Below are 26746 nucleotides of genomic sequence, written 5' to 3' on the forward strand. Positions count from 1 at the left end.
TGCACTGAGTATCACCTGGCTCCAGACCGAAGGCTTTAAATATTTAGCCAGGAAAAAGTCTCCACGAGGTTAAATACAAGAGAAAGCCTTCAGCAGAGTGCCTCAGGCAGTGCAGAATAAAAGGAGCAGACATCCTTAACCTTGTTGTCATTTTTATTTCTCCTGCATGTATTTAGCAGATGCACAGGACAGCGAGGTCAGCTCTTCCCTTCACCGCTTGCACAGTCTGCAGGCAGGTCCTAAAGAATGGGGTCTGAGTGCGGAGTGGGAGACACCCATGCTTCTTCTGACAAGAATTCATATAGCCAATAAGGAAAACAAACATCTCTGTGCTCTGCAGACATGCATGTTTCCTACTGCCCTACCATCTATTTTCATGGTTGTCCTGGTTTCGGCTGGGATAGAGTTAATTTTCTTCCTAACAGCAGGCATAGTGCTGTGTTTTGGATTTAGTAGGAGAAGAATGTTGATAACAGGCTGATGTTTTTAGTTGTTGCTGAGTACTGCTTATGCTAGTCAAGGACTTTTTCAGCTTCCCATGCTCTGCCAGGCGCACAAGAAACTGGGAGGGGGCACAGCCAGAATAGTTGATCCAAACTGACCAAAGGGCTATTCCATACCATATGACGTCATGCTCAGTATATAAACTGGGGGGGTTGGCCGGGGAGGGGCGATCGCTGCTCGGGAACTGTCTGGGTATCGGTCGGCGGGTGGTGAGCAATTGCATTGTGCATCACTTGCTTCGTGTATCATTATTATTATTATCATTATTATACTGTTACTATTAGCATTACTATTTTACTTTATTTCAATTATTAAACTGTTCTTATCTCAGCCCAGGAGTGTTTCTCACTCTTACTCCTCCAATTCTCTCCCCCATCCCATCGGGGTAGGGGGAGCGAGCGGCTGCCTGGTGCTTAGTTGCTGGCTGGGGCTAAACTTCGCCTGTATTTTTTTTCATACCCTACCATAGCCAGATCAAAGCAATTCCCTTTTCCAAACAGAAGTCAGTACTATACACAAATATCAGTATCAGGCCATAGAAAGTCATGAGAGGTATTGAAAAATAATATTCCCACAACATTACGTTCCCATAGTGTTTGTCTGCGACAGCCAGGAGGGGGAAACATGTCTCTAAGGACTCTCAGTAAATCCTGTGAGGATACATGAGGCTGGATCAGAGGTACAGAAAGAAGCAGCAAGAATTGAAATGCTGGACACCAGAATAGTCCCCAAAACTGCAAAGCCAGCTGCTGTTCGATGCACAGCTGCTGCTTACCATCTCTTTTTGAACATATGCCACTTAATACCATCTCACATTTGCTGCTGCTGTTGTTTTAAGTGATGCAATATTTCATTACAAATAATGTCCAAGCAAATTACAAGCACTCCCTGCTTTCCTAAGGACTACGACAGAGGGATAAGAACAGCTTACCCAGGGGCTTTAGGACTGTTTACAGACAGAGGGGGTGGATGACACTGGTGTATCTGTTCAACAGAGGAATTTGATCACGGATCTGCAAGTAGAAGCAGGAAGGGAGAAAATAACGTGGAAATTATGGCAGGCAGCCTTTGTGTTCCCGTGGCCCCAAACAGCACCATCCTGCGAGGCAAGGGCACTATAAACGGACCGTGACTGATCTATACGAGATGGAAGAGAGTAGTGAAATGCTGCTCATCAGTGGGGGGTGACTGCAAAAAGTTTTCACTGCTGTGGCAGCGGGGCTCCCACCATGTGGGCAGCCTCCGGGCATGCTACCAAGTGCTTTCACACAAAGGGAATATTGCGTCCTAAAAGCAGGGAATTCATGATTTCGAGATGCCTGCACTGAGCACAAAACCCCTCTCAGCAGCAATGGCAGCAGGCACTGTAGATACAATTGCAGGGTTGACTCATTCCGGTCAGCGAGACCTGGGCTAATGGTGCTCTGCACCACGCAGCTGGCCACGCCGGAGCGTGAGGGCTACTGCCGGAGGACACGGACCGTGTGCTCCCTGGCTTTCGGTTCTTTCGAAGCATCCTAAGCACGGGGATGCAGCCAGCACCCGGCTGGTGGGATGCTCATCCTTACACCTGCGTGAGCGAGAGTACGCCTCTGGGCTCCCACGGGCAGGGAGCCTTTGCTCCCTTTGCCACAAGGGTGGAAGATGGTATCAGCCCAGCTCTCCTCCCCTTCCTCTTACGCAATTCAGCATGCAGGGGAGTGACTTGATTTCCCCAACCCCCCCCCCCTCTCTCAGGGAGTTGGTTTTCGCTTCCTGCACTGTCTGTGCCTTTGTCTCCACTGGACGCAGCTGAAGGCACACCTGAGGGGTGAAGGTGCGGGGGGACGAGGGGGACACCCCGCTCCCAGCATCGGTTTCACCAGAGACCGCCCAGGTGGGGGGCTGAGAGCACATGCCTGGGGATGAGTTGCAGGGTGGGGGGACACATTAGCCATCGAGGGGCGAGTGGGGACCCAGAGCATGGCCTCGGCTGCGCTCCGGGTCCCCGCTCACCCCGGGGTGGCATGCACCTGGACACCGTCCCTCTTAGCTTCATCTGTCTTCTCCCTTCCTTTAGGAACGGATTAAGGTCTCAAGGCGGTGAGGATCGTGGCACCAAGATGGCCAGAGGGACTTCACGTCCATGGTTTGTGCTCTGGGTCTGCTTGGTGCTGGTGGTGGATTTCAGCAAAGGGCAGGAGGAAAAACCCTTCGGTGAAACATGCCTGGAGGACTTTACAGCAGGGATGCCGGATTTGGTGCTGGATACAGACGCTTCCGTCCAGAATGGAGCCACCTTCTTGTCGTCCCCCATGGTCCATCGGAGCAGGGACTGCATGAGAGCCTGCTGTAAGGACCCCGCTTGTAACCTGGCTCTTGTGGAGCAGGTCCCGGGCACGGAGGAAGACAATATCCAGGGCTGCTTTCTCCTCAACTGCCTCTACGAGCAGGCTTTTGTCTGCAGGTTTGCCAGGAAGATCGGCTTTCTTAACTTCTTGAGGAAGAACGTGTACGATTCCTACCTGGCAATGCGGGATCACGGATCTAGTGGTAAGGTGCCCATAACGGATCTGTGCAAACTAGGGCTAGAAGAGCACTAATGGCTGCTGGTGCCAGCTTCTCCAGCCATCATTTGCGCAGCTGTGCTGCCAAATGGTCAGGATAAAGCGATGTTAAAGATGGGGTTTCTGTATGTCCCTCTGCTGCAAAGGTTTTCCCTGAGTTTGATAAACTCACTTGAGGACTGTGCCTCAGTTTACCCATTAGTAAATGGAGAGGGAATCGTTCTTTAACCCATTTGAAGCGGGTGGAGTGAGTGTTTACCAAATGCAGGCTGAGTTTTTGATACTTGACAATGTGGAGAAAAAGGTACTGGGTTTTTTCCTCCCTCCCCCCAGGCCTTTGAGATTGGAAAGTGAAAACCTCTAAAAATCTACACATTACCACGTTTTAAAGGGCTGCATTAATCTCTTAATTGCTCAGGGGCTGGAGGCAGGACGCAATGCACTTACCTTTCATTTTGCCACAGCCTGAACCTTGTGAGCAGCAGCCTGGATGGTGAGGTGTCTCGGTATCGCTCTGCTTGTTGGGGCCAGTCCTTGCTGCTGGGGGAGGGAGAGGGAGCCGGAGCAGCTGGGGGAGGCTGATTAGAAAACTCCCCCTTTCAAGGTGGGTTTTTCTTCCCCAGTCCCTGGTTCCCTGCTCTGAAAGGTTGCACCTGGACCCAGAAAACCAGGTGGAAAACAAACTAGTCTGGAGCTTGCTGCCTGCCACACGCTTTGCCGTCTCCAAAGAAATGCAGTGTGTTCAGAAACGCTGAACACACAGCAATTCCTCCTTTTGCCTCCGTCTGTGTGTTTTGGAGGAAGCCTAACCAGGATGGGACATTTCTAGCCTGGCTGAGTCTCTGGCAACCATAACCAGTTTATAATATGTTGATGCCTGGTCAGGGCTTTAGGGGATATCTGTACGGGTAATCCTCACACCCCTTCCCAGCCCACCCATGGCAGGGAAGGAAAGGATCTGTGAAGATGACAAGGGGAGCGTCCAGGTGGGGGCATGGGCTTGGGCTCAATGGCGTGAGCTGAATAGGTCTTTGATCTTCTGCTGGGATGTGCCAGCCTGGGAGCCTTTTAGGTACTGGAGCTGTGAAATGGCACCAAACCCCATGCTGATCACTTTTGTCCATCCTAAGTAGCAGTGCGGGGGTTTCGGAGCAGGGCATGGCTCCTCTGGAGCAGCCCTTGGGTGTCACTGGTTTGAGCAGCGATGTGGCAGAAGTGGTCCTCCTGTCCTCTGTCCCTCCTAGTTGCTTCCCACTGCATTTTAGGGCCTTCCGGTAAATCTCTATCTCACTGTTGCAGTAGTTACCCTGCATCTCCATTCCAGGCTCAAAATCCTTTCCACAGGAGCTGCAGTTAGCAAGGAACAGAAGCCCACATCACCAGGACTGGGGGTGGCACGCTGGCAGCTGTCTGAACTCCTACATGCTTTGTTGTAGGAGGAAAAGGGACTGCATCATCTCCAGTACATCCTGATTTCACAAGATTAGATTAAAATACATTGTACTGTTGAGCAATTCAGTCTACCTCCGTAGACCAGCACCCCATACAAGGAGACTGCAACCCCCTCCTCCCTGGGCTGGTCCCAGGGCCTGGCATCGTATGTGTGCGGGTCTCTAGCAAGTGTCCCTGGGTCACTGAGTTCTCTGTCCCACCAGCAGTGCTGTGTTTGCCAATCCATGGCACCTAGCTGGAGCGTCCCAGCCACTGATATGCAGGTGCTGTCTTGCAAACCATCCCTAATGCTGCTTTCACAGATGCTGGGATGGCTGTGGTGGAGCAGGAAGACCCAGGAGGGCTTATCAGTGAGAAGTGAAAAACATGCCAGAAATGCTGTTAGGGATACTCTGCCTGCCGAGGCGGGCATGCCCCTCCTTGCTCACGTGGGGCTTGCGCCACGATACTGCTGCGGGTGTGGGAAGGGCTCGGTCCCTTCTACACCCCGTGTTTGCACTCTCGGAGGGTGCAGGGTGCTGGGCAGGTCTCCAGCTGTAGCGACAGACACTGGGAAGCTCGCTACTTCGTGTCCAGATCAGGCTGCAATGTTCATGCTGTGCTTCGATGGGAAATGCTTTTCCCTCCTTGCCTGAAATTTTTAGGCATTATCTTTGATAGCAAAAGCTTTCTGAATTACCTTGAATGACATCGGAGGGCTGGCAGGAAAAGAGACGAAGGACTTTTTATTAATCCAGAGCTGAAAAGGAGTTCTTTCACTGGAGAAATAGCAAATAATAACAAGGGCTAAGTCAGACCATATGAGCTGGGCGCTCCCCCCCACAGCAGTTGATGAGACAGTTAAGAATGCAGATCTTGATTTTGGTTCAGATCCAAACAAAAAAATCCAAAACAAAACTCCAAGCCCCTCCAGCTGTGACGCTGGAATTGGGTCCATGCAGGAGGAATGGGCCTGTCTGGGCAGGAAGGCGAGTGCCTGGCTGCCACTGAAGGGGAGAGGGGTAGGGCGCAAAGGTGCAGGTGCAGGAGGCCAAATGAAGGAGCCTCTGGGCACTGAGCGTGTCCACCTGGCAGCATAAGGAAGCTCTACAGCATTTTTGCTTCCGGACCTTTTGAGGATGCCTGAAGAGGCCAGGTGAAATGAGTGTTAAGAAAGCTGTTTTCAGCATGTCACGCTTTCCTCTCAAATGTACATAGGCAAAAAATCTTGGCGCAGGTTTTGGACTGGAGACAGAACCGTCAAGTCTTCCTGCCGTTGTGCTGTATCGCTGTTAAAATGCGAAGCTCCGTGGCTGCTCTGGAGCCCAGGTTATTGTCATCCCCTGAGACTGGCTCTAAAGGTCTGCAAGAAGCTTATATGCTGCTTTATCATTCCTCCTTTTCCTTTATGTTCTGCTGTCAGGTGTCCTAGGAGCTTTTAGGGTATGCCCATGTGGCAATCTTCAGACGTCCTCTGCAATAATGAGGATTAAAAGCATGTTTTTTCTATGAATAGTGAAATACATATTTAGTGATCCCAGTGACACTAAACAAAAAAGCCACACATTGCAAGACCCACACTAATACTACAGGGAGCAGACCTGTTGAATTAAGAGGTTTATATATGTTCAGGAGGAGACTAGGTAACACTTGAAAGAGAGAGCACAGCTGGGGGCTGCTGAAAGGGCAGATTTAGTCTTGGAATGTTTCCGAAGCCTGATGGAAGTAGCTGAAAGCTGGGAGAGTATTATGGGGGAAGCACTGTGTATGCTTGCCCTGTTCTTGCTCTTGCCCGAGCATCCACAGCCAGACCGTTGGCAACTGAACACAGGGACAGAGGCACCCTTGCTCTAACGCACTGCGGCCACTCTTAGGGCGTTATGACTTCAGAAAAACCTGTGGGTACAGGCAACAGTGAATACAGCTGAAATCTAGCTTCTGCACATCGTCCGAGTATATTTCCAGTATTGTGGAGAACAGGAGCTTCTGAGTCCTTTATAAGCTGATGGCGACAGCTTGGCTCTGTCTGTTGCCTGTTCCAGCTAACGTACAGCCCGAAGTCTCTGATGTTACTGTTAAAAGGCACTATCCTCTTAAATGTTTCCCCAGCCTGAACTTTGGTACGAGTTTTCTGCCTGGCTCATTCGGGAGGGGCAGGCTCACCATGCACTTTATTGGTAATAATGGAGCCCAGTGTTTAAGTAACTACCCCGAGCTTATTCTGGTCTAGGCAAACCAGTTCTGGGTGTGAAACTGGAAAATAACCTCCCTGAACCTTTGTCCGTTTCTTGAACTGAACCTTTTGTGGCGGTTGTGAAATGCTCGGTGACACTCTCCTCCTGTTCAATTCGGGGCTTGTGAGTGGGAGACAGGAAGCGCTGGGGAACCGCAGGGTTCAGGATGTGTCTGCTCCTGCCTCACACGGAGAGAGATTTGCAGGTTAAAACCAGTAATGCGTTCAAAAAGAAGAGCTCCCCAGGTGTGAAGGTCATCCGCCTTCAAACGTTTGGTCCCGCACTGGTTGCCATTCTGCGGGCACAGTGCAACTAAAATGAGTGGTGCCGGCTCTGGTCACTGACGTCCCTTGGCTGATACTGCTCAGCCCTGAGCCAGATGCCCATCCTCCAGCGCCCAGCTCAGGCCGGGGGGGGTGGAATTGCACGTTCAGTACCCACAGCACAGATTCAGAGGCTAATGTATACTGGGAGACCAGCCAGTCCGGCTCCCTGCTCAGAGCAGGTGATGAGTGGCTTCCACTCCGCTTGCTGTGAAATTACTGTTTGTCATGCAGAATTTACTGAAGTGCCACATGTTGTGGCTACCTCACGGCTTGTCTCTAGAGCTATTTAAGGAGACTGGAGGAACAAACAGATCTTTACTAAAGTGACATGAAGACCCGCGGGAGAGTCTTCCCCTCTGCCAGCTAAAGCAAGTCGGACTGGTTTCCCACACCCTGAGGAAGGATGGAAGGAGCCTGTCGGCAGCAGCAGATTGCATTATTCTGAAAATATAATCCATTCAGTCGTGCTGTATTGTTTTAGAGAGGTTAAGTTGACCTGCTGTGTGCACCTCTTACAAACCCCTATAGGAACCTCTAGAAATTAATGCCGAGAGCTGCGTCGCTCTGCATGAGTTGTCGGAAAATGATATGGCTTTATCATGACTGTATTTGCTGCCCAGCCAGGATGAATCCCTACAGAAAGAGCCTGTATTTCTCTTTCTCCAGGCACTGTTGCATTGCCTTGTCCCCTTCTCCCTCTCCCCCTCCTCAGGCAAATTAACACTGTGGCAGCATCATCATCCTTCATTACCTTTGCCTGTTACAATGGAGAGTTTTCTAGTGTCAATGGAGATTTGAACGAACCCTCCCTGAAAGCTGTTCACTTTTGAATGGCTTCCCTGGAGGCAACGCAAGAGCAGAGCTTTAGTATTTGCAGGAGAGCTGCGCCGCTGCCCGCCTCTGCCCACCTGGTTTTGCAGCAGGCAGGCTCAGCTGGCTTCTGACGCTTGAAATCTCTGAGGTTGCGTGTCTCATGGACGCTGGAATTTGGGTGGCCTCATTTCTGCTCCTGTCTCCGCTACTGGCCTGCCCAGTGGCTTTGAGCAGTGGCTTTTGTCCCCAGTGAATTCCTTCCCTTTGCGGTGCCCCAGTGTCCCCAGTGCAAGCTGCACTCGTCTCCTTTGCAAGCTGCTCCTGCAATGGCAGAAAACAGCAGGCTGTAAGAGCCCCTCAGTGACCATGAGAAAGCTTTCCAGCTCTTTCTAGTGGCAACCTCAAATCATTCTGAGGTATTTTCAAGCATTGCTTTATAGTCTCAAGTACTCAGGGTGTATCTGCATGAGCACTGGAATGGAGGAAATCTGGTTTTCTGTGAATTTGTGTCTCGAGGGCAAGAGCTGATACCTGAGCTCCAAAAGATAAATCCCCAAACTGGGAGCTTTGCAAGTGCTTTCTGCTGTGGGGTTTCACTGGTGCCTGCATGTTTGGATAGCAAGGTCCCTAGTGGGGTCTCTCCCTCCCCACCTAGATGCTTACTTTTGCAGCCCTTGTAGGAATTTAATATCTTTTAGATTCCTGTTCCCCCATCAACTTTGGTTCAAGTTTACTCATTGTTAGAGGTGAAGCCAGACAAACCACTGATTGCATAAGCCTTAAAACTAGATGAAATTTTTAAAAAAGCAAAAAACAGGGACCGAGGTATGAACACGCTGTGAGCCATATAAATTTGTTTTTACGCATTTTGGATTTAGTCTATCAAGCTCTTCTCTGGGATCATAAAGAAAAGATATTTCACCTTCCAATGTATTTTATAAATGGAAGCGGAAGTTGTCACTTAATGATGTGACTCCAGGAGTATGTGTTCCACAGTAAAGAGCACAACACACAGAAGAGCATCATAAAGCTTTACTCTCCCTGTTAATTACAGAGTTTTACAGCAGAAACTTTCCATAGTCAAATGAGCTTTATAGCAAAGGTAACTTTCATTTTTCAAACAGACTTTCAGAGCAAAACAAACTGAATAGAGAATCTCCCTTCGACAAGCAGTTTGTTGATACTCAGTCTGGCTCAGCCAGTGCTTGGTCATGAAGCTCAGGTGGAGAACAGCCACGTTGCCACTGAAGGCTTCAGATAGTCAGCGTAGCACAAATACTCCAAAGTCACTGAGCTTTCAGATGTCCTAAGGAGAAAAGGGAGAGACTTGAAAATGAAGTCTTTCATTTCTAGTGGGAGTTGCTCCTTGGCAGTCACCGCACATAAGCAAATACTCTGACTATTGTTCTGGAGGTGAGGAGGGTCAGGGAATTTTGGCTAATCAGAGATGGGGTCTGGAGAGGTTGCTGACCCGTTGATCAGAAGCAACCTTTTACTTCACCATGCAATCCACAACCCAAAGTAACTAAATTGACCTGTGGAGAAATATGTGGCCCACAATTTTTTTTTTTTTTTAAGTGTACATGCTTAAAAATGACAAGGAAAAAATTATTTGGAGTTGTTGTGAGTTAATGACCAGCCTCTGCAGTGCTGAAGAACTGGTCTTTCCCTTGTGCAATTGCATCCACCTACTGGGCTCACCCTGGCAGGAGGGTGGCAGGGAGCAGGCTGCAGGTCTCCCTAACAGGGTCATGGTGTTTCCCTGGGAGGAATGGCAGGAATGTGCCCCCCCTCCAGGGCTTGTAGTGCAGTGTGCAAGGTGGTTGCGGGGCTCTTTTTCCCTGTTTCGTTTGGAAGGTGTTGCCAGCTGCAGTCATTGCTTTTGCCTGTGAGTGTTCTTGTGGCAACACCGCTTGAAAATAAAGTGAAACTCCATTTATTTGTTCTACTGGCCCTGCTCAAAACCAAGGGGTGCAGGCTGTCTTGGCCCTGCTTGGTGTCTTTCAGCAAGCAGTCTTTGTGCCTGATTGAGACAGGACCCATCACCCTGGGATGCAGCCCTGAGGAAGGAGCAGCAGGGAGGTATGCCTCACCCAGAGCTGAAAGGATGCCAGGGTGGTGTCTCTGCTTGTGATGCAGATGTCTTCCTGGCCTCTTTCAGTCCAGCTGGGTATCCTCTGCCTGTTTTGGTGGCTGGATCAAGCTCAACAATATGAGTTTGATCCCGTATTGTTCCCACCCAATACTTAAATGAAAAGATGGAACAAAAGATAAAACCAGTGACAGACTGCAGAGAGCACACAGACTAGCGTGATAAATGTAACCAGAAGCCCTGCAGCTGCACAAGCTAGAAGTGGCTGACCTCTTTCTTATACAGCAAAAGTGCAGCCCTGTCAGCCTGGCGATGAGGGAGGTAAGCTGCAGGGCTGCAGCCGGGGAGCAGGCTGCAGGGGTAACCTCAGAGGGCTGGTACGCACATACCCTGCCCAATTCTGCAGCTGAACAGACTGAGCACAATGCTCGAACATGTAAACAAGGGAAGGTTTGTTCCCCCTGTGACTTTGTGGTGGCAGCAGCATTTTTAAGACCAGGATGGAATGAATATGTCTTCATTTGGTAAAAGATACTAGACAGAAGATTCTGGATGGATTTGTGGTAACTGATCTGGAATACGTGTTGCAAAGCCCTCTACCGTACTGAATTTAGTGATGAAAGAACTAAGAAGTAGCTTGTTTTGAATGCTAGGTTTGTTTGTATATATGCCTTATATTAAAAGTCCCTTCAGTAGGCTCTAGTAAGAGTCAGCAGCTGGGACCTGAATCCAGAAATGCTCAAACAGGAAATTAGGAGCAAAGTCTACAACAGTGAAAATAATTAGCTGATGGAGTGGTTTTCTAAGGGGTTTAGGCACTAATCCTCTTCTTGAGTCACAGTTGATCTAACAGTGTAATGGCAGAGTGATTTATATCTAGCTTATAAATGACGATCGATGCCTTTACAAAAGACTCAGGTTGAACTTGAACATTGAGTCTTGGACTTGGTACAGGTGCTACCAGGTGGATGGGCTGAGCTACGCAGGAAGCCTTCGATCAGAGACGTTCAGGCCGAAAGGACTTATGAGTCAGGCTCAATGGTGTCATTGTAGAGGCTGTTCTTGCTGGCGTGGGCAGGGATCAGTTTTCATCTCTTACAGTTACAGCCTGGAAAAGTGTTTAATGGATTGTGGAAGCTACTGGTAAGCTAATCCATGGAATGGCACAAAAATAATGATCTCATGAATGGCATTTGTGTGCATTGTTTAAGGCAGGTGTGTAAGAGAGTGGGGAGGAAGGTGAGGTGGAGGAGGGATATTTCCCGTCCAAATCCTGCATTGCATAGCTCTGGTTAAGTACGCTAATATAGTGCTTAGAGATGGTGGTAGGAATAATGAGAGTTGGTTCCACATTCTTCAACACCCACATCAGGTCATCTCCCTAAGTGAAGGGTGGCGATAGCTCTGTGCTCTTTTGTGAGGATGTGGTCTGACAGTCAGAAGCACAATGGCTGTAGCCACAGGGATACCCTTTTATGGTGGTTCCTGTGGGCAGAACTGGCCAGGGCACTGCCAGCGTGGGTTGTGGAGTTACTAAATTAGTGAGGACAGTAATAACGGTATTGATTCTCTGTTGCTTGCTCAGGCTGCAAGAGGCACAGCTGTATAAAAGTGTTTTCCTTTCACTGGTTGAAGTCTGTATTGATTTAGCCTCGAAGAATCCCCCTCCCTTGTCTTCCTGTAATGGAGACAAGGACTGGACCCTTCAGCCTCTTACTCAAGCCTTGTTCTGCGTTTCTTCTGCAGATGACCATCCTCCAGTAGCCCGCACTGGCATGGACATGAGGGTACAACCAGGGGAGCCAGTGATGCTGAGAGGCACCGAGAGCACGGATGACCGAGGGATAGTCAGCTATGAATGGAGACAGGTCCTCGGCAACCCCTCCGTGGAGATGAAGGTAGGGAGCTGCAGGAAGGAAGCAGCTTGCTCAGTGTCACCTGTGGTCTGCACTAGGTTGAGGTCTCACAGACACTGACTTAGAGGTCACCTTGTCCTTCCCTCCTCGACCCAGTCCACCTGCAAGCCTGTTCCCAAAAGCTATGGAGCACTCCTCATGGTTGCCCCCATCCTCTTGCACACTACTGGGATGCAGTATTTCTTGGTCTCATCAGGTCTGAGGCTCCCTGCACCAGGACGCCATCTCAAACCTTCCTGAGAAACACCTGATCTGCCTGGGTGGGAGCACCCAAGAGGGCAGCAGCTTCGGTGCAAGAGCTGCCTCTGCTCCCAAGCTCCTGTAGTTCAGTGAGGGGCCTGCCCTTAGCTTTGCTCTGCTCCATGTCGCTTCTCCTCCCCTGGTTCTGAATAATCCAGTCTTAGGCTCTGCTTCTGTTCTTCTGGGGCTTTTCCTGGACTTTGCCTCTCTTTAGAGTATAGGTTCCTCCTCCGATTTTATCTGAGCTGGAGCAGAAGTCATGTCTTCTGACTAGCTCCAAGATCTCTGGGGTGTGAACACTGCCTATCTGATAGGTGTTAAATGTGAATTGTGGCTTTAGAAGAACAAAGTATTACTTTAAACTTCTGCAAAATGCTCTGGAAAGCCTTGGAGCTCATATGGAGTTCTTGTGGCACCTTTTGGAACAATTAGCAAATGAGTACATCAGGCCCACAGCTGATTTTGAAGACCAGCAATGACTACCTCTAGGGTGCTGAGGAAGCTGTGGAAATCTGGAAGTGCTCTCTTTCCTTTTCCCTTCCCCCTAGTCCAACCAAAGCAATTTTCAGGGGCGCGGGGCAGGGGCAGGGAAGCGTCCTCTTATGCTGTATTAACTACATTAAGATGATATATGGCAACACTGTGTTCTCTTGAAACCTAACCAAAAAGGCAGATAGCATGGAAATGGAGGCCCAATGTTGTTAGCAAATATAGGGAAAAAGTTTGTGTCAGTAATATCACAGCTTTCTATTCTGACAAATTTCTATTCTGACAAAATTCACTCTCTTTTAGAAACCTCTCAGCAGGCAAAGAAATAGGTATTCGTTTCCATCTCTAAAACTAAATATACTTGTCATATTAAAAATGAAAGAGTATAAATGTCTTAAATACACCTAGCTTATTCCTTATGTACTAAGTAAATTATTTGTAATAGGTTTTATTTTTTAAAAAGTAAAATAAAAACTATAGGTATTTCAGTCCTCTCCAAAGATTTTTCTTTTCCCTCATGCCCTCACAATGCCCCCAAATATGAAATATCTAATTATGCTTGTAGTACTCTTTCTCTCTGTTATTCCAGCTGGGTACCAGCCCATGGATTTGGGGGGGTTGTATAGCAGTGAGACATTTTTCACGCCAGACATCTGCTTGGGGGTTTCCAGCCAAGCTGCTTTCTTCCTAATGCAGGAACATGGACCTTGCATGGCTTCACTCACTCCCTCATTAGAAGTACCTTCTTCTGCATAAGCCTTTCTTTTGCATTCTCAGAAACACGAAGAAGATCAGGTAGAAATCTCCAACCTACAGGTGGGGACTTACGTCTTCCAGCTTACTGTCACAGACACTGCACAACAGCAAGACTTCACCAACATCACCATCATGGTGCTGAATTCTGAGCAGACTGAAGGTGAGCCTGAGCCCACAGATGTCTAGCTGGAGTCCCCAAGCCTGGGTGCTGCTCTGGCATTACTGGTGCTCTTCTCAGAGGGGTAGATGGGAAAAGAGCACAACCAAGAGACCAGACTTGCATGTCAACTTTTCCCAGTAAAAGCCTGCACCTGACCAGTAGTGGAAGGTCTCCACATGCAATAGTGGTCTATTTTAGGATTTTCACATCCTCTTGCCAAAGATGTGGCCTGCAATAACCCCATCCTCTCTGCATGTCATTGCCCTCTGCTGGGTGATGCCAGAGTGGCTGAAGTCTGGTGTGCAACTGAGGGTGTAAGATAGGAGAACCTGAAAGATCTTGTTAACTCCATGGTTTTGCTGCGAAAGCCCTAGTTCCCTTAAGCCACAGGATAGGTGGAGCCATCTGCATGACATTCGAAGTGTTCCTGGCTTTATTTATATGTTTTACTTTAATAGCTTTGTTTAATGATCAAAATGTTCAGTATTACAAGTGCATTAGGAGCAAGGAGTTCTTGGACAAATGGTTGACTAGTAGCTAAGCAGGGAATTTCTCCTTCTACCACAGGTACCATAAAAATATAAGAACAGCCATGTCAAGTGACGCTAATGGTCTGTCCAAAATCCAGTACACTGCATCCAACAGTGTCCAGAGGTTGATACTTTGGAAAAAGTACAAGAACATGACATGCTATCAGTAAATCCCTACTATGCTTGGCTAGTCCCCAAGGAATTTGCAGCTGGGAGATTTTTTTAAGCAGAAGATGGTGTCTTTGTTCTCTTTGTGTTTAATAGCCATGGATGAATCCCTTTTTGGCCTGATAAAATCTTTGCACAGCAGCAACATCCTGAAGCAAGGAGTTTCACAGCTTAACTCTGTGCTGCATGGAGAAGCAGCTCCTTTTGTTTTATGGATGTGACACCTTCTAATTTGATTTTGTGACCTTGCTTTTCATATAAGAAAATATATACCATCATTCCCTACTCACCACCTCCATGCTGCTCAAGATTTTATAAATCATTCGGACAAGTGTCCACACTGTTGATGAACTCTTCCTTTGATGATTTCTCATTTGTGTATGTGAAGGCAAAGCAAGCTAACCAGAGCCTTTTAATTTAACTTTCTTGATAGAGCATTGTTTGACTCCTAAGAAGGTGGGTTGGTGTCGGGGATCTTTTCCCCGTTGGTTTTACAACCCAGGCCTTCAGCAGTGTGAGGAGTTCATTTTCGGTGGCTGCAAGCCCAACAAGAATAACTACTTACGGGAAGAGGAGTGTAAACTCGCTTGCAAGAATGTTAGAGGTGAGTCGTCTTCAAAAACCAGCCCCTTCTTTCTCATAGGATTGGGATGGTGTAGGCAGGTACTGCAGCTTCTTGGCTGCCAGCTAGTTAGAGCCTGAGAGTTGAGGAAACCCCGCTAATTATGGATGGGGAGACTAGTCTTACACTGCCAACGTATCTGACCCAGCTCCTGGAGCGCTGCTCCCCTGGTCAGTGTCCCTGGTGTGTCGCTGGCTGCAGAAACCCTCATCAAATCTTCGTGTCACACCTGAAACCTAAATTCAGAGGGGAGCACTGTGATGTGGGGGAGCCAGAAGCGCTTCACTCCCAAAATGAAATGAATCTTGGTCATTGGCACCGCCTTAGCCAAGTCTGAGAATGACTTAGTGCTGCCTCAGATAAATGGGCTGAGCCTCTGCCAGGCCCTTTGCAGTGCACAGCTTAAGAAGGAGGCAAAAGCCTTGGGAAAGACAGACCATTTGGGAATGGTCTAGCTAGCGGTGGGAGGTTGCCCTCTGCTCCTCCAGACCTGCCTCACGTGAGTACTGCTGAGTACTGATGAGTGGGTACTCATCTAGGATCTCTGGGTGGTGGGATCCGTATTTCCCCTCCCTAACCCCTACAGGGCTTGCTTCCAGAAAATACGCACTTCTTAGGTGAGATATGAAGGCAATATAAAGCTGACCTTGAGCTGACAAAATAATGTGGTGGTAAATTGATTTTATCTTTCCCCTTGTCTCTTCAGGTTCTGTTGGTGGGCGACAACAGCCAGGTGAGCCTCCTGTACCACTGTGTAATCCTTCTGTGAGCTCAGGCTCAGTGTTTCACATCTGTTCCTGTGTCTTTTGATTAGCACTTAGTCAGTGTGGAAAGTGAGGCACTGGAGACTAATTTCTTTACTAAGCCTTTCACTTTCATGTCATAGGATAATTCAGGTTGGGGATGACTTGGTCATCTGGTCCAACCCACTACTCAAAGCAGGGCCAGCTTTGAGTCACATTGGGTTGCTCAGGACTGCATCCAGTCCAGTTTTGGGTATCTCTGATGAGGGCGATTTTACACTTTCTCTGGTCAAACTGTGCCAGTGTTTGATGACCCCTGTTACAATTTTTTTCCTCTTATATCCAATCACTTTCCCCTGTTGCAACTCATGTCTGTTGCTGCTCATCCTGTTACTGTGCACCTCCAAAATGAGACTGTCTCTGTCTTTTCCAAAACTTCACGCTAGGTCTTGTGCTCTAACCCCTTTCTGAGTCTCTACTGGATTCATTCCAGTTTGCCAATGTCTTTTGTGCACTGGGGAGCTCAGAACTGGGCACAGTACTCAGCACTTGGGACCACCCCTGGAGCAGGGGGAAATAACTGCTCTTCTCCATTGGCTCTCACAGCCCTGTGTGCAGGTTACAGTTTGGCTTTCCTAATTTAATCCCCCATGCTTGGGCAATGTCTCCATATTCTTCCTGAGTAGCTCATTCTTGCTTCTACCTTCTGTGTACTTCTTTTTGAGAGGAAGCATGGCTGTTCCCAGAGCAATGTTTCATTTATAAACAAGAAATTTTTTTTTTCCTTTTTTTTTTGAGTCCAGGTGGCACTGAAGAGAGACCTTAACCAGTCTGCCTTGTTTCTTGTTTGCCAGCCCTATCAGCAGCTTTTAAGTCCTTCATAAAGCACCTGTGTGGCAGGGAGAAACAATGAATTTTAATAAGCTATCTGAACTGTTTCTGATGCAGTGTGCAATGGGAACTGTCAGTCCCCCTTCTTCAGATGCAAGGATGGCTGCTGCATTGATGCCTATCTGGAGTGTGATGAAACTCTGGACTGTGCTGATGGATCAGACGAGATGTATTGTGAACAGTGTAAGTACTTAATTCTGGCTTAGACAACTTAGTATCTGCCCAGGGATGAGTGCAGTGTAAGTTACAGGTGTTGTCATAGAATCATCGAATCATTGAATCATTTAGGTTGGAAAAGACCTTTAAGATCATCAATCCAACCATTAACCTAGCACTGCCAAATCCACCACTAAACCGTGTCCCTAAGTGCCACATCTACATGTCTTTTAAATATCCTCAAGGATGGTGACTCAACCACTGCCCTGGGCAGCCTCTTCCAATGCTTCACAACCCTTTCAGTGAAGAATTTTTTCCTAATATCCAATCTAAACCTCCCCTGGCACAACTTGAGGCCATTTCCTTTTGTCCTATCGCTTGTTACTTGGGAGAAGAGACCGACACCCACCTCACTACAACCTCCTTTCAGGTAGTCGTAGAGATCAATAAGGTCTCCCCTGAGCCTCCTTTTCTCCAGGCTTAACAACTCCAGTTCCCTCAGCTGCTCCTCATCAGACTTGTGCTCTAGACCCTTCACCGGCTTCATGGCCCTTCTTTGGACATGCTCAATGTCTTTCTTGTAGCAAGGGGCCCAAAACTGAACACAGTATTTGAGGTGTGGCCTCACCAGTGCCAAGTACAGGGGGACTATCACTTCCCTGGTCTTGCTGGCCACACTATTTCTGATACAAGCCAGAATGCTATTAGCCTTCTTGGCCTCCTGGGAACGCTGCTGGCTCATATTCAGCTGGCTGTTGACCAATACCCCCAGGTCTTTTTTGGCCAGGCAGCTTTCCAGCCACTCTTCCCCAAGCCTGTAGCATTGCATGGGGTTGTTGTGACCCATGTGCAGGACCTGGCACTTGGCCGTGTTGAACCTCATACAATTGGCCTCAGCCCATCAATCCAGCCTGTCCAGATCCCTCTATAGAGCCTTCCGACCCTCAAGCAGATCAACACTCCTGCCCAACTTGGTGTTGTCTGCAAACTTTCTGAGGGTGCACTCGATCCCCTCGTCCAGATCATTGATAAAGATATTAAACAGAACCGGCCCCAATACTGAGCCCTGGAGAACACCACTTGTGACTGGCCACCAACTGGATTTAACTGTTGACTCAGTGCTTTTTGGTGCCTTCAGTTCTCGCCTCCAGACCCTGCATTATCTCTTTCTGCAGTATTATATTTGCAGGTTCTGCCATCTCCCATATCTCTGCTGACTGCAAGAGCTGATCTTCCTTCTGGGATGTTTCCTGCCTCTTAAATACTCTTAGACTCTCTTCTCTGCACCTGTCTGTAAGACTTCAGAGCCTGTCCTCCCCTCCCCTTCCAATATTTTTCTTGCTGAATGACCTTACCTGCTCTCCTAGAGTTGGGAGATGGGAAGTGAAACCATAAATTCTCCCAGTCTGTCCAGTGTCACAGTCCCCTTAACCTCCTCATGTTATGCTAATGTAAATGCACAATGGCGAGCTACCCAAGTCTGCAATCCCTTCTCCCTCCCTCTCCTGACAGAATTCTTATAATCTCTTGCCTATATGTGGGTGGTTTGTTGCCTTTTCATGTTGCAAGCATACAATTCATATCTCTTGTCCTCTCTTATATCCTACACTAGTGCTCTTTCACACGTCTTAAAACCTGGAGTGATAGCAGTTTCCCCATACTTCTTGATGGAAAAAAAAAAAAAAAAAGAAAGCAGCCTTTGTTTTCCTTAGTTCTGTCTCTGTATTTGTGGAATGAAAATTCGGAATAGTTTCTCATTCTCAGATTTTATTTTTCCCATGTTCCTCTCATAGCTTTGAGATATTTAAGAACCTGAAATTTTATCTCCCTTTCCCTGACTTGTGATAGCAAAGGAATGTGCAGAAAAGCCCAGTCTGCCCATGTCTGCATGGACAGAGGCATTTCTTTTATATTCAACTGGTAAGAGAAGTTTTAACATGAAATGTTTCTCTTGCAGATGCTCGTGAGTTCAATAGACTGCAGAAAATCAATGTCACACATAAGCAAGGTACGTACATACCATCCAAAGCATCTAGGCTGATATCTACCAGCTTTTGTTTTTTTCTTCAGTCTGTTGTTTCATGGTAAAACTGCTTCCCTGTATAATTCCAAAAACGGGTTTAGCATCTGGGTAGTCCCTGTACTGAAAATGAGCAAGGGCCTGTTCTCTGACCTTGAGGACAGCTGTTTATAGCAGGCTTTCACTCACCTGCCTAAACTTTTTCCACCCAAGCAGGTCTCACGCATATTGCCTGCTGGGCACAGTACCTGGTCTGTACAAAACCCTGCAGCACTTTTTTGGAAATAGTGCAAACCAAAGCAGTGTGGGGGACACAACAATGGCATAATACGAGTAATCATATGCCTATGCTTGATCCCATACCTTTGCCTTGTTTGTACTGGTGTAGACAGTGGCACTATCACTGGGCTAAAAGAGTATATCCCAAGTCAGCTTCAATGCAGGTTGCTTGTAGAGGAGACCCGAGATGAACTGTAGTTTCTGTGTGTCCAGGCTCTTCGTGTTCCCTTCTGCCTCCTGAGGAGGACAGGTTGTTTCTGCAGGGTATTGAATCCAAGGTCTAGCATGACTGCACACTCTGATGTTCCTTTCTCCTCCTTGCTAGTTGGGTTTATGGGCAGGTGGCAGCTCACCTTAGCAACGCCAATTTGAGCAGCTGGCAACTGGGCAGTGGGAACCCGAGAGCCACTGCTCTGGCCATGGATTCCCTCTGCCATGGCGCTTGTGCTCTTCTGTTGTGAGCAGAAAATGTTGCTGCTCTGGGAACACACTGCTTGGGCTAGAGCACCTCTCCCTTGCTTTGCCAGGTCACTGTGTGGAGTTGCCTGATACTGGACAGTGCACCGACAGCATCCCCCGCTGGTACTATAACCCATTCTCTGAGAAGTGTGACCCCTTCACCTACGGGGGCTGTGGTGGCAACAACAACAACTTTGAAGAAGAGGAAGAGTGCATGAAATCATGTTCAGGCATCACAAGTAAGCAGACATAGTGAGAGCTGGAGTTTTACTGATCAAACTATGAAAATCACTCGAGATTAAATTCTGTGGTCCCAAAGAGGCAGTGACATGGGAGCTTTCAGTCAAAGCAGCTCTGCTCTCAAATCCTGGCCATGCCTCACAGCGTTCAACTTCAACATGACCGATGGCTTATGGGGAATGGTGTGTATCCACAGCATCTTACTGCAATGCAGCCCGTCATTTCTCAGAGCTGGAAAACGTTTTGGGTGCTGATGTTGAAAAAGGGACAGAGGAGGAGGACAAAACTAACCAGAGATATGGTATGGCTTCTCAAAAGAGAATGTTAACTATCTAGCTTGGCTCCAGTTCTCCCCATGTGGGAGGGGAGAAATTAAGAAAATCCTCAATGACACACATTGGGCAGAAGTTTTAAACGAACAAGAGGGAAAGGTTTACACTGTAGAGCTTTGTATGTGTTGCTGTGGAGGCCAACAGCTGAAACAGGAGGAATTCTGCCAAACTGTATCTGTGAGGACACAAACTGTTGCTGCTTTTCTGAAGTGTCACCCTCAGCTACACTGTGCCTCACAGCCTGCCCTGAGAGCTCAGTACCGTGGCTGCCAAGAGGGATGCTGTATGCATTCAGTCATTTCAGAGCACTGGAAATATGCTCCTCAGAAACCCATATTATCCCTTGTTCCTAACCTCCTTCGTAAATTTTTTTTCCCCCTCCCTGCTCCCAATTCAGAAGCAGATGCCATTGGCCGGAGATGGGAATCATTTGAGTCCCAAAGTGCTATCTTAAGTGAGTAACAGTTTTTCCTGCAGATCTTGCTTGTTGCTTTTACCCTGTCCTGAAAAATACTTTGTCTTTCCTTGCAAATAATAGCCTTCTCTCCCATCCCCCTTTTGAAGCTGAGGCAGCAATGTGGGATTTGTGGGATGCTAGCAGTAGCAAGAGATGTTTCTGTGCACTGTGCATCTGTGGTCCAATTTCTCCTTTGTCTGTGACTCAGTAGCTCATATCAGAGACTTCTGATTTTCCTTCCATCAGTTTGCATGAAAGCTCTGCTGTTCAACATCAAAAAATGGCAAGTAAAATTTTTCCTAAGGGCCAAGTTCACATAAGGACCACTAAGTTCCACAAGAAAGAAGGCCCAAGTGGGTACGTGAATAATGTTGGGTGCTAGACTGTGGGGAAATCTGATGACCCTATACACCCTCTCTACAACTGTAAAGAACACCAAAGCTGTTGAATTACAAATTCTTAAAAGAATATTGCATTAAGGTTGGTGTCCTTTCACCACAGAGCTGTAAGGCTCTGTAAGAGAACTCCTGAGATTATACACTTCTGTTCTTCAACCCTAGAGACTGATTTAATCTTCAAATTCACACCAGCTCTCAAATGCATCATGTTTGACTGTCTCCACTGATGATGCATGAGTTTGGCTGTAGAAGACCAAGTGCTTCACAGCACTGCTACAAGCTCTTTCTCCACAGGCTCACGCTGTCTATTATAGCTCACTCTGACAGCGTTATCTCAGCCAGGAGGTGCTTTCTGCCACCACCCCTTGGTGGCCTCCCTGTTGACACAATGAAGCAAGGCCAGCGTTGCAGAAGGGCTTGATATTCATAGGGGTGTCAAATGGCCAAGCCTGCTGAAGTTACTGAATAGCCTTTAGAGGGCGTGGTGCATCTGGGAAATGATGGGAACCATAATTTGGGAGAGACAGGCTAGCTATAACCTGGCCATACCCTTATGCCATGCGGTTGCCTTCTTTCTTCTTTACCCAGTTGTGCAGTGACCGCCCTGCTGTCAGGCCAGCTGTTGCCCACCTCTTCTCTTTGCCAACACAGCTTCTGCAGTGGCTTTTGTGCTTGCTTCTTCCTGACTGCCCCTGCTGCATCAGAGCTCGTGGAGCAGCCCTTCTAACATGTTCGTGTATCCCCCACAGGTGCCTTTGAGGTAGTGATTGCCGTGCTCCTCGGGATCTGCATCATGGTGGTCCTGGCAATCATTGGCTACTTCTTTCTGAAGAACAGGAAGAAGAACAGCCGCCGCCGTCAGCCAACCACTGCTACCAACTCAACCCTCTCCACCACAGAGGACACTGAGCATCTGTTTTACAACAGTGCCACCAAACCAGTCTGACCTACAGCCTCTCTCTCTCCAGCCCAGCACTGGGGCGCTCCCCAAAACTTCTGGAGTTCTGTTTTTAGACACGGGCCTGTGCCTGAAGGACTCTTTCTCTTCAAAGACATTTGTAGCATCAGGCCAAGATCTAGCCATGATTTGGCAGTACTAGTGATTGTCTTGGCTAAATGGCTGCTCTGGAAAGTGAGGATCTGGGAGCATTTTGATGCTCTCTGATGTCCATCCCTTTCTAACTGCAAACAATCCAGTGAAACTCTGAATTACATCTTTCTTCCTGCTCGAACCTGGAGCACAACTCCGCTCATCTTACTGAAGGACCCTGGGACTGGATTAGGTCAGCCTAATCCTACACTGGATCTGTGTAGCATTCACGTTGGTGAATGGTGCAAGCTCACCAGAGCCAGCAATTTTTTGTTTGCAGTGCCACTTCCTTCCACCCAACCTCATATTTTCCTCCCTTTTCTCCAGTCCTCTGCAAGATGACCCTGCCTCCCAGCAGTCCTCCTGGTCACAGTGAGCCTCTTGAGGGCTGTAAGATTCACGTAACTGTCCAGACCTGTTCCAAGGGCTCTGTGACACTCTCCAGTGGTTCCTGTTTTTGAGACAGAAGGAAATAGAGATACCTGCTTTAATCACTAGGCTTTGCTTTTTAACAGAAAAGCACACCTAGAATTTTTTTTTTCCCTGGCTGCCATGTGACAGCCTCCTATGTACAGTACATGTCCACCGTTTTCTCTCTGTGAGTTGCCTTGGTTTTCCAGTGTTCAGTCTGAACCCAAACAGAGAAAATATCTATTTATTTTCACATGAAAGGAAAGGAAATGTCCCTACTTTTCCTGCTGATGGTGAGGGGAGGGTGGAAGGACCCAGCTCCCTCGCAGTTGGACCTTTGCTGCAGCTTTGATTTTACTGTGCGCGTAGCCTGATCTGAGTCCCTGGCATCTCCCAGAGCACAGGAGTGGACTGGGTACTGCCAGCTAATGTCCCCGGCCTTCCTCGCTCCTGCTGGCCCTGTCTCTCCTGGTGCAAGATGAGCCCAGCGCCAGGGGAGGTCCAGAGCTCATCCCTGGCCCCATGGCAGCATGTGACATCCCCACTTTGGCAAGGTCCCATCTGTTTCCCTGTAGGCTGTTTGCAGCGAGGTGCTTCCCAGATCTGTACTGCTGCATCTCTGTTGTCCAGGCTTGTACCTCTGGGAGCTGAGGACTCCTGTTGGGGGCAGAAGCTGCTATTTCTGAAGTGCCTGGTACGCTTTGTTGGCTGTGGGGTTGGCACCAACCCCCAAACTTCCAGTGCCTGCCGCTCTTGGAAAACTGCTGCTGTGAAGAGAGAGGAAATCAGTGTGTGTGTGTTTGCGTGTGTGTGTGCATGTGTGTGTAAGAAGCATAAATATTTGTAGAGACTTTAGTTTAAATGCTTGGATCCTTCCAGGGCTGAGGGCAGAGTGGCTCTGGAAGGCTCTGGTGAAGCCATGCCCAGCTCAGGGCATGGCTCAGGTCCTCTCAAGTGCAGCTCCAGGAGAGCTGCCTCATTGGGCCGATGCCTGGGCTGGAAGGGAAGAAACCGCAGCCCACAGCCTGCTGGCAATCTGACTGCATGCTTCTCCCTGTCACGGACATCTGCCTCAGTGTCCCTGGGGCTGGTCAGATTCCTCCACGGCTTTTCATGATCTGTCTCATATCATTTCTTCCATCTCTTTGTTTTTCCCACAGCCTATGATGGCCTATGCAATAAACCTAACATCTTGATTCATTTTTTTGTGCGCTCACTCTGATAATACAAGCTGCAATAAAAAGGAATTGTTTGTCTTATCTGAATTGGGAGTGGTGTCTGAGAAGCAATGACCCGCAGAAGGGGCAGGTGCCATTCCCATGCCTGCTATCTCGCCACCCTTTTCATCTGCCCAGGCTGCGGTAGCTCAGCGGAGAGCTCTTAGGTGCTGCAGCAGCAGCAGTCCTGTGGTTTGGGGAGAGCTGGGAGGGGGCGGGATGCAGCCTGTGTGGATACCTGGAGAGATGACTGAGGTGTGCTAGGAGTGAGATCGTTACCCACTAAGTCACCCAGAGAGCAAGGCAGGGTGTAACCTGAAACTGGGTTCCAGCTGGTCAGACTGGTTTCAGGTTTGGGTCTGAAACCAAAAGCAGACACTATTCTTCAAACAGCAGTTGCTCTAGCTGCGTCTCCAGGCTGGTGATCGCTCAGGCACTGCAATGTAAAGTTAGCTAAATGTGCATGTGGCTAATGGGCAATGGATATGTACGGGAACCAAGTGAACCTGCCCCTGTGTCACTGACCTGGCAGCGCTGGGCCACCAAACGCTGCTCCTGCCGTGCTCTGCTCTGGACTGCGGAGTTTGCTCTGTCACTACCACCTGTCTCTTTCCCCACTCCTCACCTACACCAGCTCTCCCGTCCTGCCCTTCCCAGCTGCTTGCACCTACATTATTCCCCAGGTCCCCTGAAGAGCCGCCCCAGGCGCGGCTGAGCTGTGCTCTGCTCGGCTGACGGGGTCACCAGGTTACCGTCCTGGCACGGCGCGGGTAACCCCTGGCATGAGAGTGCTGTTTGCAGCCAAGGCTGCTTCTCTTGATAGTCTCCAGAGAGACAAGGTTCTGTGTACTACTACGTGTAGCGTAGGTGAAGGGGCCAGACCCTGCTCCTGCTTGGCACCCAGTGGGCACCCTCTGCTGCAAGGGGAGCTGCAGCTCCTGCTGCTCCCGGAGACAGGGGCCATGAGTAGTTCCACCATTTCGGTACAGTGTGACCCAGGGAAGCTCAGAAACGCAGCTGGCACCAGGGCCAGACTCAGGCAGCAATGCCATGCCGCAGGCCCACACCTGTAACCGCGCATGCCGGGCGTCTGCATTCCCCAGGTTTTACCGTGTGGGGTCACTCGGGCTGCGCCCGCAGCTCCTGCGTGGGGCGGCTGGGGAGAGGCCCTGCACCCCTGCATCGCCCCGGCCCCCCTCCGGCCCTCAGCCTTCGCACCCCCTCCACGGGGCCGACGTCCCCCTCGCCAGAAACAAGGGTGTCCACTCTCTGGGAAAACCCAGCTCTTTAAAATGGGTTTGTTTTTGAAATGGGAACAGGAGCCCAGATCTTGGAACTTTCTGCAAAATGAAAATCCCTCTCCCCCCCAAAAAAACAGAACTGAAGTCTGCCTCGCTGTCAGCTGATTAAGAAGCATATTTGCCAGAGAAAACTGAGCTGCCTTGTTTCACTGGCTGTGCCTGATGGTGAGCAAATCCTTGCTATTCCCGCAGCTGCAGCCAGAAACAAGCAGTTACGTGAAGCTGTTGGTTGTTTTTGGGCAGAGCTGCTCCTCCTGGCGTGCAGCTCCCCAGTGTGGCCCCCCTGAGCCCATCGCCCCAGCGCAGCCGCTCTGTGGTGCAGGAGGCTCCCCAGGGGTCTGGAGCTGGCCCCTTGTCCTTGCAGTGGGTGCGGGCAATGTCATCCCACTGAGGTCAGTGTTTTCGAGGGGGTTGTTTGCACGGCTTTCGGAGCCAGGCTCCTGCCACGCGCCGGGAGCTGCTGCCCGCTGTGCTGCTCCACCGAGGGAAACCCGCTGCCTCTTCGCAAGCGTCCGGTCTGACTTCTTGGTGGCCTCCACCTCTGCAGAAGGAAAACCATCAAGCCTCTCATCCTCTCTGGGCCAGCAAAGCCTTTCCCCCGGCTTTCTCTGACCATCAGGAAGGAGGGCTTGCCTGCGGTTTTGGCTGAGGTAATGCCAGCGGGCTGGAGGGGACCTCGCAGGCTTTGTGTGGCTGCTGGGCTAAATGCAGAGAGCATTAGCTCACAGCTAAACATCAGGTGTCTCCGGCTTCCCCGTGGCACAACGGCTCTGCAAATAAACACAGCAGCCACCCCGGCATGACAAGGGGTGGCTCCACAGTGGCAGGCCAGAATATTGTCCCCCGCACAAAAGCCACAGTGATGTGATACCTTCTGATAAATTACTTTAGCTCTCTGGCCAAATTTGTTGCTTAAGGAAGAAATTATTTTGGCTTTGAGGTCAAACAGTTCATTCAGGTTAAAAGAGGGCTCTAAAACTCAGGGGAAGGAGGAATGGGGTTGTCTGCAAGGTCTGCGTAATATAAAGAGAACTCTTGGATGTTGTTTTTCCTCCCCTTACTGCAAGCATTAGTGACGATCAGACTTGCTCCTGCTGAAGTGTGCTTTGAGCTCCTAAACGGAGCAGATGCAGATTTGAAGTGCCAAGGCTAGACCAGAATGTAGTAAGGAAACATTGCTTGCTAAAGTAGTGCCTGTGTGGGAAATAGCCTACAAAAACTTACCAGACACTCTTTTTTTCCCCTTGAAGAAATGGAGAGAGAAATTGGAAATATTCTCCCTTGGTCCTCAAGCACAGAACTGCATGTAACTGTAGTAGCCTATAATCACAGAGAAATACAGTCAGCTAGAGAAATTACAGCAGATCCGATCTCTTCTGCAGCATGTAAAAGGCTATGGAGGAACCTCTTTGCAAGGAAGCTTGGCTGACCAGTGGTGCAGGGAAATGAGTGTTTCCTGGGCAAGGTGCCACCTGAGGCGTGACAGAGTTTCTGTGGCCCTTAGTCAATGATTGCCTCTCCAAGATGTCCTCATCTCCAGCTGTGTCAGGAGTTTTGAAACTCACCATCGGTTCCTGTAACAGCTCTAGGAGATTTTGCAGAGGCCAGACCCAGCATTTAATTACCATCTTCGCTAAGTTGCCGAGAGCCAGCCTACATGAGAGGATATACAAAATGACAGCGAGGATTTGACAGGAGCTGCAGAGGCCAGGAGCCCTGCTGGAGCCAGCCAGGTGCTCGGGCAAGAAGAGGGGAAATTTTCCACAAGTCTCAGTGCAGACAAAGTGTCTGTGTCTTTGTTCTCTGCCCTGACACACCTGACCCACATGCCGGCTGTTTCAGGGTTGTTAAAAAATATTTGTGACCGGTTGAAGCAAAGCATTGGCCCAGGAATTTGAGCTGCTGGGACTCCCCCAGCCAGAAAC

The 26746-nt window shown here is 49.0% G+C and overlaps 1 protein-coding gene across 1 annotated transcript; it reads left to right on the forward strand.

Moving 5' to 3' along the window:
- Window positions 1–2510: 2510 nt before the first annotated feature.
- SPINT1 (serine peptidase inhibitor, Kunitz type 1) lies at window positions 2511–21748 on the forward strand. The gene is made up of 10 exons (XM_009490244.2): window positions 2511–3036; window positions 11693–11844; window positions 13369–13507; window positions 14639–14809; window positions 15534–15560; window positions 16519–16644; window positions 18575–18625; window positions 19444–19614; window positions 20345–20401; window positions 21552–21748. The coding sequence occupies exons 1-10, from the start codon at window positions 2511–2513 to the stop codon at window positions 21746–21748; spliced, it is 1617 nt and encodes a 538-aa protein (XP_009488519.2).
- The last annotated feature ends 4998 nt before the right edge of the window (window positions 21749–26746 follow it).

The sequence above is a fragment of the Pelecanus crispus genome, chromosome 6, assembly GCF_030463565.1.
Source record: "Pelecanus crispus isolate bPelCri1 chromosome 6, bPelCri1.pri, whole genome shotgun sequence".
Taxonomy (NCBI): domain Eukaryota; kingdom Metazoa; phylum Chordata; class Aves; order Pelecaniformes; family Pelecanidae; genus Pelecanus; species Pelecanus crispus.

What these genes read in the sequence shown, in the direction of transcription:
- SPINT1 (XM_009490244.2), top strand. Translation starts at nt 2,511, where the DNA reads ATGCACCTGGACACCGTCCCTCTTAGCTTCATCTGTCTTCTCCCTTCC. An exon ending in ACCCCTCCGTGGAGATGAAG is followed by an intron (nt 11,845 to 13,368) that starts GTAGGGAGCTGC and finishes TTGCATTCTCAG; the next exon opens with AAACACGAAGAAGATCAGGT. An exon ending in CGAGATGTATTGTGAACAGT is followed by an intron (nt 16,645 to 18,574) that starts GTAAGTACTTAA and finishes TTTCTCTTGCAG; the next exon opens with ATGCTCGTGAGTTCAATAGA.